This window comes from Phaethon aethereus (assembly GCF_964289735.1).
Source record: "Phaethon aethereus genome assembly, chromosome: 3".
In the NCBI taxonomy this organism is placed as follows: Eukaryota; Metazoa; Chordata; class Aves; order Phaethontiformes; family Phaethontidae; genus Phaethon; species Phaethon aethereus.
Window position 1 is genome coordinate 100,916,882 of NC_138576.1, and position 12,359 is coordinate 100,929,240.

Genomic DNA, 12,359 nt, shown 5'->3' on the forward strand with positions numbered 1-12,359 from the left:
AAGCCAGTTTACAAAAACCAGAGAGCAGCTCTGTGAGAATGTATTTGTTTCAAGGAAAGGAGCTATTTGACAGGAAATATGGGTCTCGAGACTAATATTTGTATTTAAAATGAAGGAGAAAGGAGACTAATACCAGAATAGCCGATGACTACTGGTTTGGTACTCCTGGGATACGAGTAGTATCTTGGGACTCTTCTCCAAAACAGGTGAGTTAAGTCTCTTGGTGAATGCAATCGCCCTACAGGTCTGTTGAGTGTGCCAGAGTCTTTCCATTTACCCTGCTGCAGCTGAGGGGCTCCATTCTGCAATGAAATCCAAACTGGCCTACCTATCTCCATAGCTGCCAGGCTTATAGACAGTCTTGAAGCGTGTGTACCAGAATCTGTGTTTATTTACTGCTGCATCCACAAATATTGGAGGAGAAGGCCTCTATTTGGGGCAGCTTATAGTAACGTATGGCTTAAAGATGATACCTTGTTGAACAGAATTGAACTCAAGACCTACAGAAGCATCCTTGTTATTTTAATTCATTCTTTCCCTAAGACCTGGTGAAAAATCTGTCACTAAGACTGTGCCAGATACTTTTCCCATGCTTTTATGAAAGACTCTAGTTGAACATGGTCCTTCACTTTTATAGCCAAACATTTGCTTAAAAGTATGTGCTGGAATATTTACCATCTGAGCTTTCTTTTAGCTATACAACCCTTAAAATACCAGCCTTCATAGGAACCTAGAGTAGGCTTCTTTCTAGACAGAGAAGTGGTATTCAGACCTGTCTGAGTTAGTGGTAAAAGAAAAACCTTTCCTCCACAGAGATTTCTTAGGAACCTGATGAAATTTGATCTCTGGCTTGACTTTTGGATGTAAATTGCTGAGTCTGCTCTAAGTATGCAAGTTACCCTTCTTTTCCCTCTTCATATTCCTTCTGAGAGTGTAATGCTCCCTTTGTCGTGCCCGCTTAATATTGTCTGTGGCTGCGCCTTGAGAAAACCATACAGTTACAAAACAAGCAACATTCATATCAAAGAACTAAGCAATGTTTTTAAAAAAAATATTTTCCTGTCACAGGCCCTGAGAAATTACAAATGCTCATTTCTTTTTGATAACGTGGTGGTTACGGAAAGTACCTGGAAGCCTCTGGGCATCCGTTTTAAACTTGAATCTACTGTAATCCTTATAAATACCCAAACAGTTTCTCTATTCCAAATGGTGTTTTTCCTGTTTTGCTTTTATTTTATTTGGTGAAACTTTTCTGAGAGCTCATAAAGATTTCTGGGAATCTCATAGTTAGGGCTGTAGTGCTTTGCTTCACTAAAGTTGCAGAATGCAAGGGGAAGGTTTGGGAAGAGTTATGTCATACAGTGCAATGTGTTTATGTAGGAATAATGTATTTTGAACATTTTTAAATGTTCAAGTGCGTGTTTAATTTAAACTTATTGAACACAATTTTATGTATATGCAACAAGTTAGGACTGTATCCTGTAGTTTTCGCAAAAACTCTAATGGTAAAGAAAAACCCTGCTTTGATTTTACAAATGTTCAATCCAGTATCAGTGGAAATTATTCATCTGTACCTACTTAGTGTCTGATCTTTTGTAATATTTCTGTTGAGGAACTCAGAGTAGCCCCTCCCTTTACCTTTGCAGTAAACTCTGCTTTTGACTCACTTTGTTGCTCAGAAGTGGCTGTAACTCTTTGCCTTCCCAGGCCCGTACGGTCTGCTAGGAAGACTTCTTGTAAAATATAAAAATCATTGATGGACTTTTTACTGAAATGTACGAGAATTGTCACTAACTTTTCAGCAAAAGTGTAATCACAAACGTGAGGGAAGGTCTAAAATGGAGAGAAACAAACTGGAGGAGGGGAACTGTTCTTATGTATTGTGATGCTTGTAGGGTTGGGAAGCACACTATATAATGAATTACAAGATAACAATGTTAGTACTGCTCAGTTTGAAGACATGTTCATTTTTAACTCTGTCCATATTCCTCCTGCCCCCATTTCTTTTCCTGCTTGGTGAAAGAGAGAGATGGGGTAATGATATTGTCTGTCTGAAATTTTGAGGCCACCCAAGGTTCTCTCTGCTCTGCTTTACTGATAGAGAAACCTCAAAACAGCACCCTTCTCGATGCACCTATATAATTTGGAAAATTTTGCTTCATTTAGAGCAGATGCTATGAAAAGGATAGAGAAACTGATAGAGAAACCTCAAAACAGCACCCTTCTCGATGCACCTATATAATTTGGAAAATTTTGCTTCATTTAGAGCAGATGCTATGAAAAGGAGAATGCAAGTGGAAGGACTTTGTAGTTTCAGAAGAGTTGTTCTTAAAAGTAGACATTTTCTAGGGTGACTTATACCTTGAATAGTAATGTATTTCTGAGGCTAGATTCTTGTCTCTGTATTTGTCTCAGAAGTGCCGGGGCAGTATGGAGACTAGCTTTATAAAGAATAGGAATCGCATTACTGAAGTGAAAAATAATAATACTACGGGTCTATTGAGAGAGGAAGAATGGCAAAAGAAACCCCCTCTTTCGCCAGGTAGGGACCAATTACAGTGATTGGAAACACTGAATTCTGGATATACCCATGTAGAAAATGCTTCTGGTCTTGGGAAGTTTATGCCACAAACCACTGACATCCAGGAAGACCAAATCCAAGATCGACTCTTTGTTCTTAACACACCATTAATTTTTGGATAGGAGAAAATACAGCCATATGAGTTAGGGAGAGGGGTTTAGCTTTAACTTTGAATTGCCAGGCTTTTTGTACTTTTTGATACTGACCACAGAAGAGGTTTTGGGCATGTATGAAATTGTTACAACCGGCAGATGGACAGACAGAAATTTGTGGAAAAACAGTTACTGTACTGCAGCTTAAGTAATTTGTGTATCAAGTTACTGTGTTATATTTTAATTATCAACACTGTTTGATCGGGTAAAAATAATTACTATATCATTCTGGAAGATGACATGTGAGCTTGAGACCACCATTTTTACGTTGTAAAGCTTCATTGTTCTTAAAATTTAGGGCCACCTGCTTCTTAAGACAATATTCTTCTTGCCAGACCATAAGGAGATGGAGCTGCCAAATTTAAGGGAGTAGTCATCTCCATTGCAAAGTCAATAATCTCTAATGTTTCCAACCTTAAAGTAATAGCTCTTTTACCTTAAAAAAAAAAAAAAAAAAAAAGAGTGCTTTGGTGGGTGACTGAACAAGGTAGAATTACTTGTGGCAAGATCAAAAAATACAGTTTTAAGGTGGTTTTCAGTATATTTCTGCTCTTTCTACTACTACTGAAAGGGGCAAAACCCCTCAGTTTACTTAAGGATAAAATATTCAGTATACTACGAAGCAACTTTTAAATACTTCCTTAATGCTTTACTTTGTGTTCTTCTGCACCACAGCAGATGTGAATATGTCTCGTGGAATGTTTGTTTTAATACTGAGATAACATACTCAAGAGAGATGAGCGCTGTTCTTTGCATGACTAAACTAAGACATTAAAATTCTGCTTAGGTAGGGAGGTAAGACCAGCCGCAAATATGATCAGAAGTAGTAGCTTTGGCAACACGTATTGCTGTGGATGAAGAGAACTGCGAAGTAGAGTCTAGCTGCAGAGACCCAGAGGAGATCCATAAGAAGTTTTGCGTGGTCTCAAGCCTAGAATTGCATCTTTCTTGTGTATCCAAAAGCCAGCAGAGGAGCATGTCCTGAAAGTAAGCAGGGGAAACTAATTATCAGCAACAGAAAGAGAAAAGTCAAAGAAAAGAGAACTCACAGTTAGTTTCCAGATTAATTTGATTGCTTCTGTCACAGGCTTGGGGCAGGAAATGCCTTTATTTTATGCTGTGGCATGAGGTGACATACCCCTTGTGAAGCCATATTTCTCTTGTGTTCTGGACTGATGGTTCGCATGCTGGCTGCTGTTTTGAAGAGGTGCTGCCCTTAAAAAATGAGGAGAAGGCCTGGCAGCAGTGTAGGAAACTTGTGATGGAAATCTTAAGGGAATTGCTGAAGAGTAAGAAGTCTGCTGTGTTTTCTACTGACCTGTCTGGCACTTCCTGTGACCTCTGTTTTCGGCATTACTAATTTTCTGTTTATTTTGTAAAAGAAGGAAAGGAGGGTTTCGCTACAGATTAAAGCCTCATTTGTTGTTCAGTATCAGGTTTTTAGTGCACCTAAATTCTTGCTTTAATAATAGGAGGGTAAAGGAGGAGAGAGTAGATGTAGACCTTCCATTAGATTTTGGTTTTCACATCAGTACTTGCTGCCTTTTAGCTTTTCTTTTAAATCCTTTATTTCAGTCACCTAGGTAGAAAACTTGATTGTAGTCATACTGTAAGTTCTCACTACTTAGTAATGAATTTAATTATAGCTTATATTTTTAGGTAAGGCAAGTCCTGCATGGTTGAGATAATTGCAGTTGTATTGCCCACAGTGATTAATTCTATCTTCTGCTCTGAATCATGTGTCAAACCAGTGTGACAGGTTTTAATAACAACGTCCTGTTAATAGAAATTTTTGTAACAATGAATGATCCTTTTGGAACATTGACATAAGATTAATGAGTTGGTCTTGCACACTGAATATGGTACATTTCATTGAACTGATCAGCACCAATTGGCAACTGAAGTAGACTTGAGTTCTCCTTGTCCTTGGAAGTCCTTTGCTTTCAGGCAATGCTGAGTTTTATAACTGTAGAGGAGGAGTGTTTGATGATAGGAGAGCAATTTAGGTGCTTTACCAAAAGTTTGACAGACGTAGTATTTTAAGAAGAGAAGTATGTCTTGTTTTGTATTCCTTCTACTGCTCTGAGGTTTGCAGGGGTATTTACATAACATCTACTTACTGTGAGGGGTTTCAGTTTTGTTTTGTATGGTTATAAACATAATTGTATATGTTAGTTAATGTTAGGTCATGCATCAGCTACTGTGTGACAACAAAGATAGGAATTTGTGAAGTGTCACATCCTACACGGTGACTGATGTGCATATGTCTTTGTTTTCGTCTCTAGAACAGGATAATAGTTCTTGGCAGAAGAGAACAGTTGGAGTGCTGAAGCACAGAATCCGGTTTTCTATTCAGTGAAATATCTTTCCCTAGTGGCACTTGATAAGTAGCCTTAATATAATTTGTACCAATGTTGAAAAAAGTACGATTCCTTTTTTAACTTATGTTTTATTTCTTACTATATGTGTGCATCTCCAAGCATATATGCAATTTTTTTAAGAAATACTTCTTAAGGTCACTAAATGCTTTCTTTGACTCTGTCCTGGTTTCTTATGTATTTGTTTCATGTAGATGTAACAGTGAGAGCCTGCACAAGATGCCAGAGCAGTGGCTAAGCTGTGTGTTACAAGAAATCAAGTCTTGTGATCCTTCGTCTACACTATGTGCAACTAGACGTAGTGCAGGAATTCCATTCTACATACAGGTACCAACTAATGTTATTACCTCTGACTCTTTTTTTTTTTTTTTTTTTTAATGTCCTTTCTGTGGAATACACTTAACGTATTTATTTTTCTTACTTCAACCACTTTTGGTCAAACAGTTACTTTTTTTTATACAGACTTCGATTGCCTTTGTGCAACCAAGAAGCCGCATGTAATTAAACCATGTTTGGTGCTGTTTAGTGCTGCAGTTCTATTGACCCTTGAGATTTTTGGCTTGAGGTAGATTTGAATAGCCTTTCAAAAGACTGAGCTTAGGCTCCATGTGGCCACTGTAATAATCCTGTCAAATTCATAAATTAATTCACAGATTAAGTCTCTGTTAACCATATAACTCTGTGCTTCTTCCATGTGAAGTGAGAGGGTGGTAAAATATGAACAGACCATCACAGAATTGTAAAATGGTGGCCTAGAATAATACTACAAAGAACTTGGGAAGTCCACTCAACGGTAATAAAGCAGAGTCAAGTAATAGTCCCACTGACTGGTGTTGACTGACAGCCTTGAGTGCAATGAATGAGTAGATTATTGAAGACTTATATCTGCAAGCGTGCGGCTGTGCTCCCCGTGTCTTCCCGCTCTCCATGTTACCATCAGCTCCACACATCCCAGCCTCTGGCTTCTGCCAAGTTCAGAACTGATGGCTGATCGGCTGGCTGGCAGTGTTTTTGTCTCTGCTCGAAGTACCACCTCCTACTGAGTGCTTTGCAGTAGTATGCTGCAGCTTATCTGCATCGTTGTGGGGTCAGTCACTGCAGAGTTGGTCCTGCAGATTACACTTAACCCGCTTCCATTCCTTTGCTCCTTAAAGTGGCCATGATTGCTTCCCCTAAATTAACCTCTATTATTTTAATTTTCAACCAGTGTTTTAAGACAGGAGTCCAAGATTAACTACACGATTTGTAACTTTCTCCACTCTGAAGTATAGTCTCAAGCACGTTCCAAGAATCTGAGAGACTGCTGGAAGTAAGCTGTCCCTGCCAGAATAATTCATCTTGCTTGTTTTCCACTCTGAGTTTGCCCTGAGAAAGTTGAGGCAGCCTGCTTCTGTCTGACCTCTCTTATGTCAGTCACAGCCTGCTCCTGGCTTTGCTGGATGCATGTGTGCTAGGCAGCAGAGATCAGAAGTAGGGCATTGGTTTTAGAGACATTTTTCCTTTTCAATTCCAGCAGTCAGAGATCTTTCCCTTTAAAAGGGATATAATATCTGCAAGTCATCTGCAAAATGAATTTGGTGGTTTCATGTTTTCTGGTTTCCCCATTCACACCACAGAGTTTGAATCCAGTGGGCATTAGCTAGTGTTAATCCCGAGAATGTGAAAAAACAAACGTGTTTGAATCAATTTTTCATGTAAAAAGTTACTGTCTAGTGCAAGGACTAGGTGGACCCAATGTTACCCCATTGCAGAAAACACTAGTGTAGTCTGCAGTTGGCCTATGTTACTGAGTCCGTATGGCAAAGCTTGTGCTGTGCCATAGCTGTTTGGATAAACAGGACAAATGCTTCTATTTTGACAGCTCTGGAAGAGTACAAAGTTAGTCTAGTCAATTAATGAGAAGGTTTAAAATGAACATTGGGATTAGTCTGAAATAATCTATTTTCAAATTGTAATTTTATTGGAAAGTGAGGCAATAGTGTTCTTTGGCAGTAGTTCTGAACGTGCCTGTAGGACTCAGTAAAATGAATTAAGCCTTAAATAGCATGTTGCATTTACATAATAAAAATATAAGTTGTAATGTATATCCTAACAGTACTATAATAAGGTTATTTTGTTAATGCGTAAAATCCAGACTCAGTGTAGTCTCTTTGCCATCTGCTTCCTGTGACATTTATTCTTGTTTTACTAAAACACATCTGTTTTAATAAAAATATGTAATTTTTAAGGTAATGAGCATTTTAAATGATCTGTTTAAAATAGAAATATTATTACCTAATAGTACAAAGGTGCAGCTTCTATTAGTGGATGACGAAATGGTGGGAAAATACTAGTTAGTTTTATATGTTTTTAGGGTATGAAATTTTAGTCTTTAGTTCGTTTTCCTCTATTTTATACTTCATGAATACTTCTACTTTTCCCCCTTCCCTCTTTGTTTCTCCCATCGTTAAAGGTACTGATAAACTGACAGTGACTGCTGCTTTATTTCTGCCTAACCTCTATACTTTATTTGACTTGCAGTTGATCCATGTGGTTGTTGTTCTGTGATGTAACTGTTAAATATCTTGTTTGAACTGGTGCTGAACAGACTCTGGACCCCAAAACACAAATGGATAATAATTTTTTATTAGAAATAAGTGATTTATGGTTATCTATTTGCACTAAGTTGGACAAATTCAGCAAGAGCTACTAGACAGAGAAGGACTGTTTTAACTCCAGTCCTGAATTTCGGAGGAGTATTTTCATCTCGGCTGGATGTCCTACCCCTTGAACTACTATTTGGAGATGGATACATCTGTTCTCTCCTTTTAAAAATGTGCTGCTTGCTTCATACTGTTTTGCAAACCAAGATTTATTTTTTGGCCAGCCCATGTCTTCTTACATATGTATGTTATTAAACTAAAAAAATGTCCATACTAGGAAATCTAAGTATGAGAAATGATTATGTTAGATACAAGCAAATTTTCTTAGGAAGATGGATAGTGCATGAGCAAAGTTTTCTTACTGAAATATTGAATGCTAAGAGGCTTTCAGCAAAACTAAGAGTGAAAACTGAAACTTTTTTGTGCATTTTTCAGTAGTCCTTCTGTATGGTCAGAAGCTAGGCCCTAATATGGTAAATATAGGAATGTGGAACAGAACTGGTAGTAAAGAAAAATGGCTGGAAATAGCCAATTTGTGTTGTTGTTGTTTTTAACTTTCTGTAGGCTTTGTTAGCTTCAGAACCAAAGAAGAGCGAAACAGATTTGCTGAAAATTACAATGAAAGAATTGATAACTTTGGCTGCACCTTTGAATGAATCGAGTGTAATTCCACAGGTAAAATACAGCCTCTCATCAGAAAGCAAAAATCAAAAAAGTGTTTCTTTCAAACAATTAAGGAAATTTGTATGTTTTTAAAATAAGAATATTTTGGTTTTATTATTTATAGCTAGATTTTAAAATGTGTTTGCATGTGCAGAGGATATGAAGTCACTGGAATTTGGAAGTGCATAAGATACTAAAGATGGATTGGGCATAATTTCATAGTTTGTTTTTTTTTCCTAGTACAGCAAATACAGTAATTCGTTTTGAATTTACATGATCAGTTAATTGCCTCTAGAATATTTCTAAACAAATAGATAAGTAATTTCCTTTTTACAAGGAAATTAACAAGCAAGCATTTGTTTACATTAGAGTAAAAAAAATTGCGTAAATCTATTGTATACAGTAAAATACTACTTGTAAAGTGATTTTTATGTATACTTAGTAACTTCTAAAACTTAAATATTTACATTTGGAATGCATAAAAATCTTATTTTAAAATCAAGAGCTTTATCTTTAAAATATTGTTATCAAATACTTAATCTTTCTGTTTGTAAATGCAAGCCATAATCTGTCGACAATACATAGAAGTACGTTCTAAGGGCCCTGGTATAAATTCAAGTAGCCTTGTCAAAGTCTTTGAAGCTACACAGATTACCACCTTCCCCTACAGAAAGTAGAGAAATATCAGAAAGCGCTCCATATGGTGAAATAAGCCTGGCTGTCAGTTTTAGCTTAATGTTGTCCTCCTGTGAGTTGTAGTTTATTTTTTCTCACAGTATCTACAGCACGTCAAGAATGTTGGAAAAGATGATTCTAAACTTTGAAAGTTATTTTTACAGGCATGATAAGCTAAGGAAAAAAGAATGCTGGCCTTCACTTGCAATGCCTGGTCTATACTTGCTAGAAGAATATATTTTTAAACTGTAATTGTTTTTAAGTATTTATTGCTGCACCATTTGAATACATTTTTTTAATAGCAGTATTCTTGTATTTAATACGGAAATAAAGTGGTGTAAATGTACCTATGGATTATTTTTGGTTTGCATGTTCACTGCTATAATGAACATACATTAAATTTAAGATCTTTTCCAATGAATATGTATTTTTCTTACATTTCTTCTACCCCTACAGGTTCATGCTTTAAATATCCTTCGGGCACTGTTTAGGGATACACGTTTAGGTGAAAACATCATGCCTTATGTTGCAGATGGAATACAAGCAGCAATTCTAGGTTTTATGTCACCTGTCTGGGCAGTAAGTTAATTCTTCATCTTACGTCTTAATTTAACAGGATATAGAGTGGATATATATATTTTAACACTATATATAGCGTTCAGTGAAGCTTTGGTCATATTTATAAATGGCAGTACCGTGATCTCTAGAATGTTATGTGGCTTAGGATTTTAAGGTACAATAAAGAACAGTGTAGACCAGCAAAAAAGTCATACTTTTGGTCACATTCTTTGGTTTGGTTTCATTTTTCTGTAATGTGAAGTGCTGATGTTGACAAAAAGTAGGGACAAAGATTATACATAAAAACTTATCTGGCTGGTAAATTTTGAGTCAGTACCCATGGCCTGTAAGGAGTGCATTTACATTAATTCTCACTGTTAATTTGCTTTTCAATAACAGATAGTATTGCATATGGCATATTAAGGTAGAACATTTAATGATCTGCTGTGCATAAGGATGAATGCTTTGAACCACATCTGGATCGACGTCTCAAAAAAAAATCTGAACTTTCGATTAGTACCATCTTGATTAAGAGGAAGGATGCTCTGAATTAATTGTTTCCATGTGCTGACCTCTGCACAGTAGGCATGCTCTGTCCTTCACTCAGATATATCCAGATTTCCAGTGATTCAAAGCATACATTCACTCAGCTGTTCTTCTTTTCAGGTGTACATCAGTGGCTGCATTTAAAAAAGTATTAGTACATTTCAGAAGGATTTTTAAAACATAGTTAATGTTCTGTTCTTTTTCCTTTTAGGTAAGAAATTCATCTACTCTTCTTTTTAGTTCTCTGATTACAAGAATTTTTGGGGTTAAAAGAGGGAAAGATGAGAATTCAAAAAAAAATAGGTAAGCTTCACTTGGTACCAATTGTAAGTTTGCAAAACATGACCTTAGCCAACAACAATTTGAAAATGTTGCTTGCTTTATGGATATATTTGAATTACAATGTTAAGAAAAATCTATCTTTGCTTAAACTATGCTGCCAAGAAATAAGTGGTAGGTCCAAAAATATCTGCCATTGAGCACTGAGAGTTAATTTTACTCACATGCAACTTCACAGAAGGGGGAATGTTGCTGAGAGGTTTTGGTACCAGCAGCTCTTCTAAATGCTCAGTCTCTCTTGTGGTCACAAACTAGCCATATTGCTCTTAACAGCAAAGAGACGGGGGTGAAATGGAGCAATGGCCACATGTGTGTTCCCTTACCTCTAGAGCAGGCCTGGAGGTAGTCTAACCCCTACTAATTTGAGATTTTTCCCTTTAGTCTTCTTACTCTAAAACACCCTGTTCTTCTTTCATGTCTCTTTCCTCCAAGCTCCAAAAATTGCAGCTTGCGAAGCTGCTTTTCTTCCAAGGGATTCTGCCCTTGAACTCTGTAGTCCTGCTCCAGAACCTTTAGTATTTCACATTCTTATATAAAACTAATTGTCCTCTGACTCCTAAGACTCCCCCATCCTGAGCATTTCTGTTCCTCTCTGCCCTCCAGTTAGTGCACAAAGCACCCCCATGGTTTTTTTGGCCTTCAGCTCCTTACTTTAGCTTCTGCAGCAAATGAAGCATGCCCATGGCCTCTGCTCTGTAGCTGAAGTTCCTGCTCTAGTAGGAATGTGAAAATAACCCTGGACACAGAATAAACTCATTAAAAATTACTCCTGGGTGAGTCTGTGGGGCCATAGAGTCACACTATGGATATTATGGTAACCATTTCAGAAATTCCTAATGGATTTTCACATCACAGAAAAGGTGTGCAATTTCTGAAAGCAGGCAATTGTTACGATTTACCTTCAAAAATTCCACACTTCTTTTTATTCATAATACAGTGGTTTCTTAGTGTTGATCTATGTAGCTAATATAATTTTCATGCACATTATGAGAAGCTAAGTGTCCTGGGATGATAGTAGCCTTTCATATTTTAGGTGATAGGTGCCATTTTAGCTGTTTGAAATAATTCATTTCAGGTGTCACTTGAAAAATTAGTTATGCATGTATGAGCATGAGGAAGAAATTCAGGCGGGAGATTTCCCTTAGAAAATAACTCTTCTCCCCAAAATTATTTGAAATGTCATCTCCCCTACTGCATGAAATTATCCCTGCTTTGCCAGAAACCCAAATCACTTCTCGCCCAAGCCTGGAATTCGCTCCCATAACCCCTGAAACCCAAGCACAGCAATAAAAATTGTTTCTCATTTCTTGCCTTCTCACTTTGTTTTTGTAACAGCATTTAACGTTGGATTTTTTTAATTTCCATATTGAGCACTTACTGAAAGACATACGTACCTCAGCTTTTTTAAGCTTGTATCCTAGGGAGAAACTTCATGCTAACTTCTGCAGTGGGAAGGCAAACTGACTTCTCAAATACGTGCGGGGTGATGAGATGTGTAACCTGCGTTTTCTGTTTGCAAAGTTGCCGACAGTAATGCATTTGAGCATCTGTTGGGTGTGGGAGATACCAGGATGAAGGAAAGTAAGCTTTTACATAGTTGAATTGAATTAATTAAAATCAATGTTAATTTTTATGTAACTGGCACTGTCAACTTGTTTCTCTGAAGCTTTTTGGTTACAGTAATTTCTTTGTAGTCATTTTGACCAAAAGATGTTAAAGCTGGGCTGGGTGCTTTTTCTTCCTCTATTCATTTAGCAGTTTTGCATTAAACATCGTACATGGTCTGTTCTACTGTTTCCCACATGTAGTCGTCAATACCACGAAG

General features: G+C 37.1%; 1 protein-coding gene across 1 annotated transcript in view; it reads left to right on the forward strand.

The window, feature by feature from the left end:
• Positions 1 to 12,359, forward strand: part of THADA (THADA armadillo repeat containing) — a gene marked incomplete at its 3' end in the record, with an annotated part of 166,742 nt that overhangs the window by 25,019 nt on the left and 129,364 nt on the right. Inside the window, exons 22-25 of the mRNA XM_081998208.1 lie at positions 5,306 to 5,438; positions 8,318 to 8,428; positions 9,548 to 9,670; positions 10,407 to 10,498. Of these exons, the coding sequence (XP_081854334.1) occupies positions 5,306 to 5,438; positions 8,318 to 8,428; positions 9,548 to 9,670; positions 10,407 to 10,498 (459 nt within the window). The remainder of the gene's footprint in view (positions 1 to 5,305; positions 5,439 to 8,317; positions 8,429 to 9,547; positions 9,671 to 10,406; positions 10,499 to 12,359) is intronic.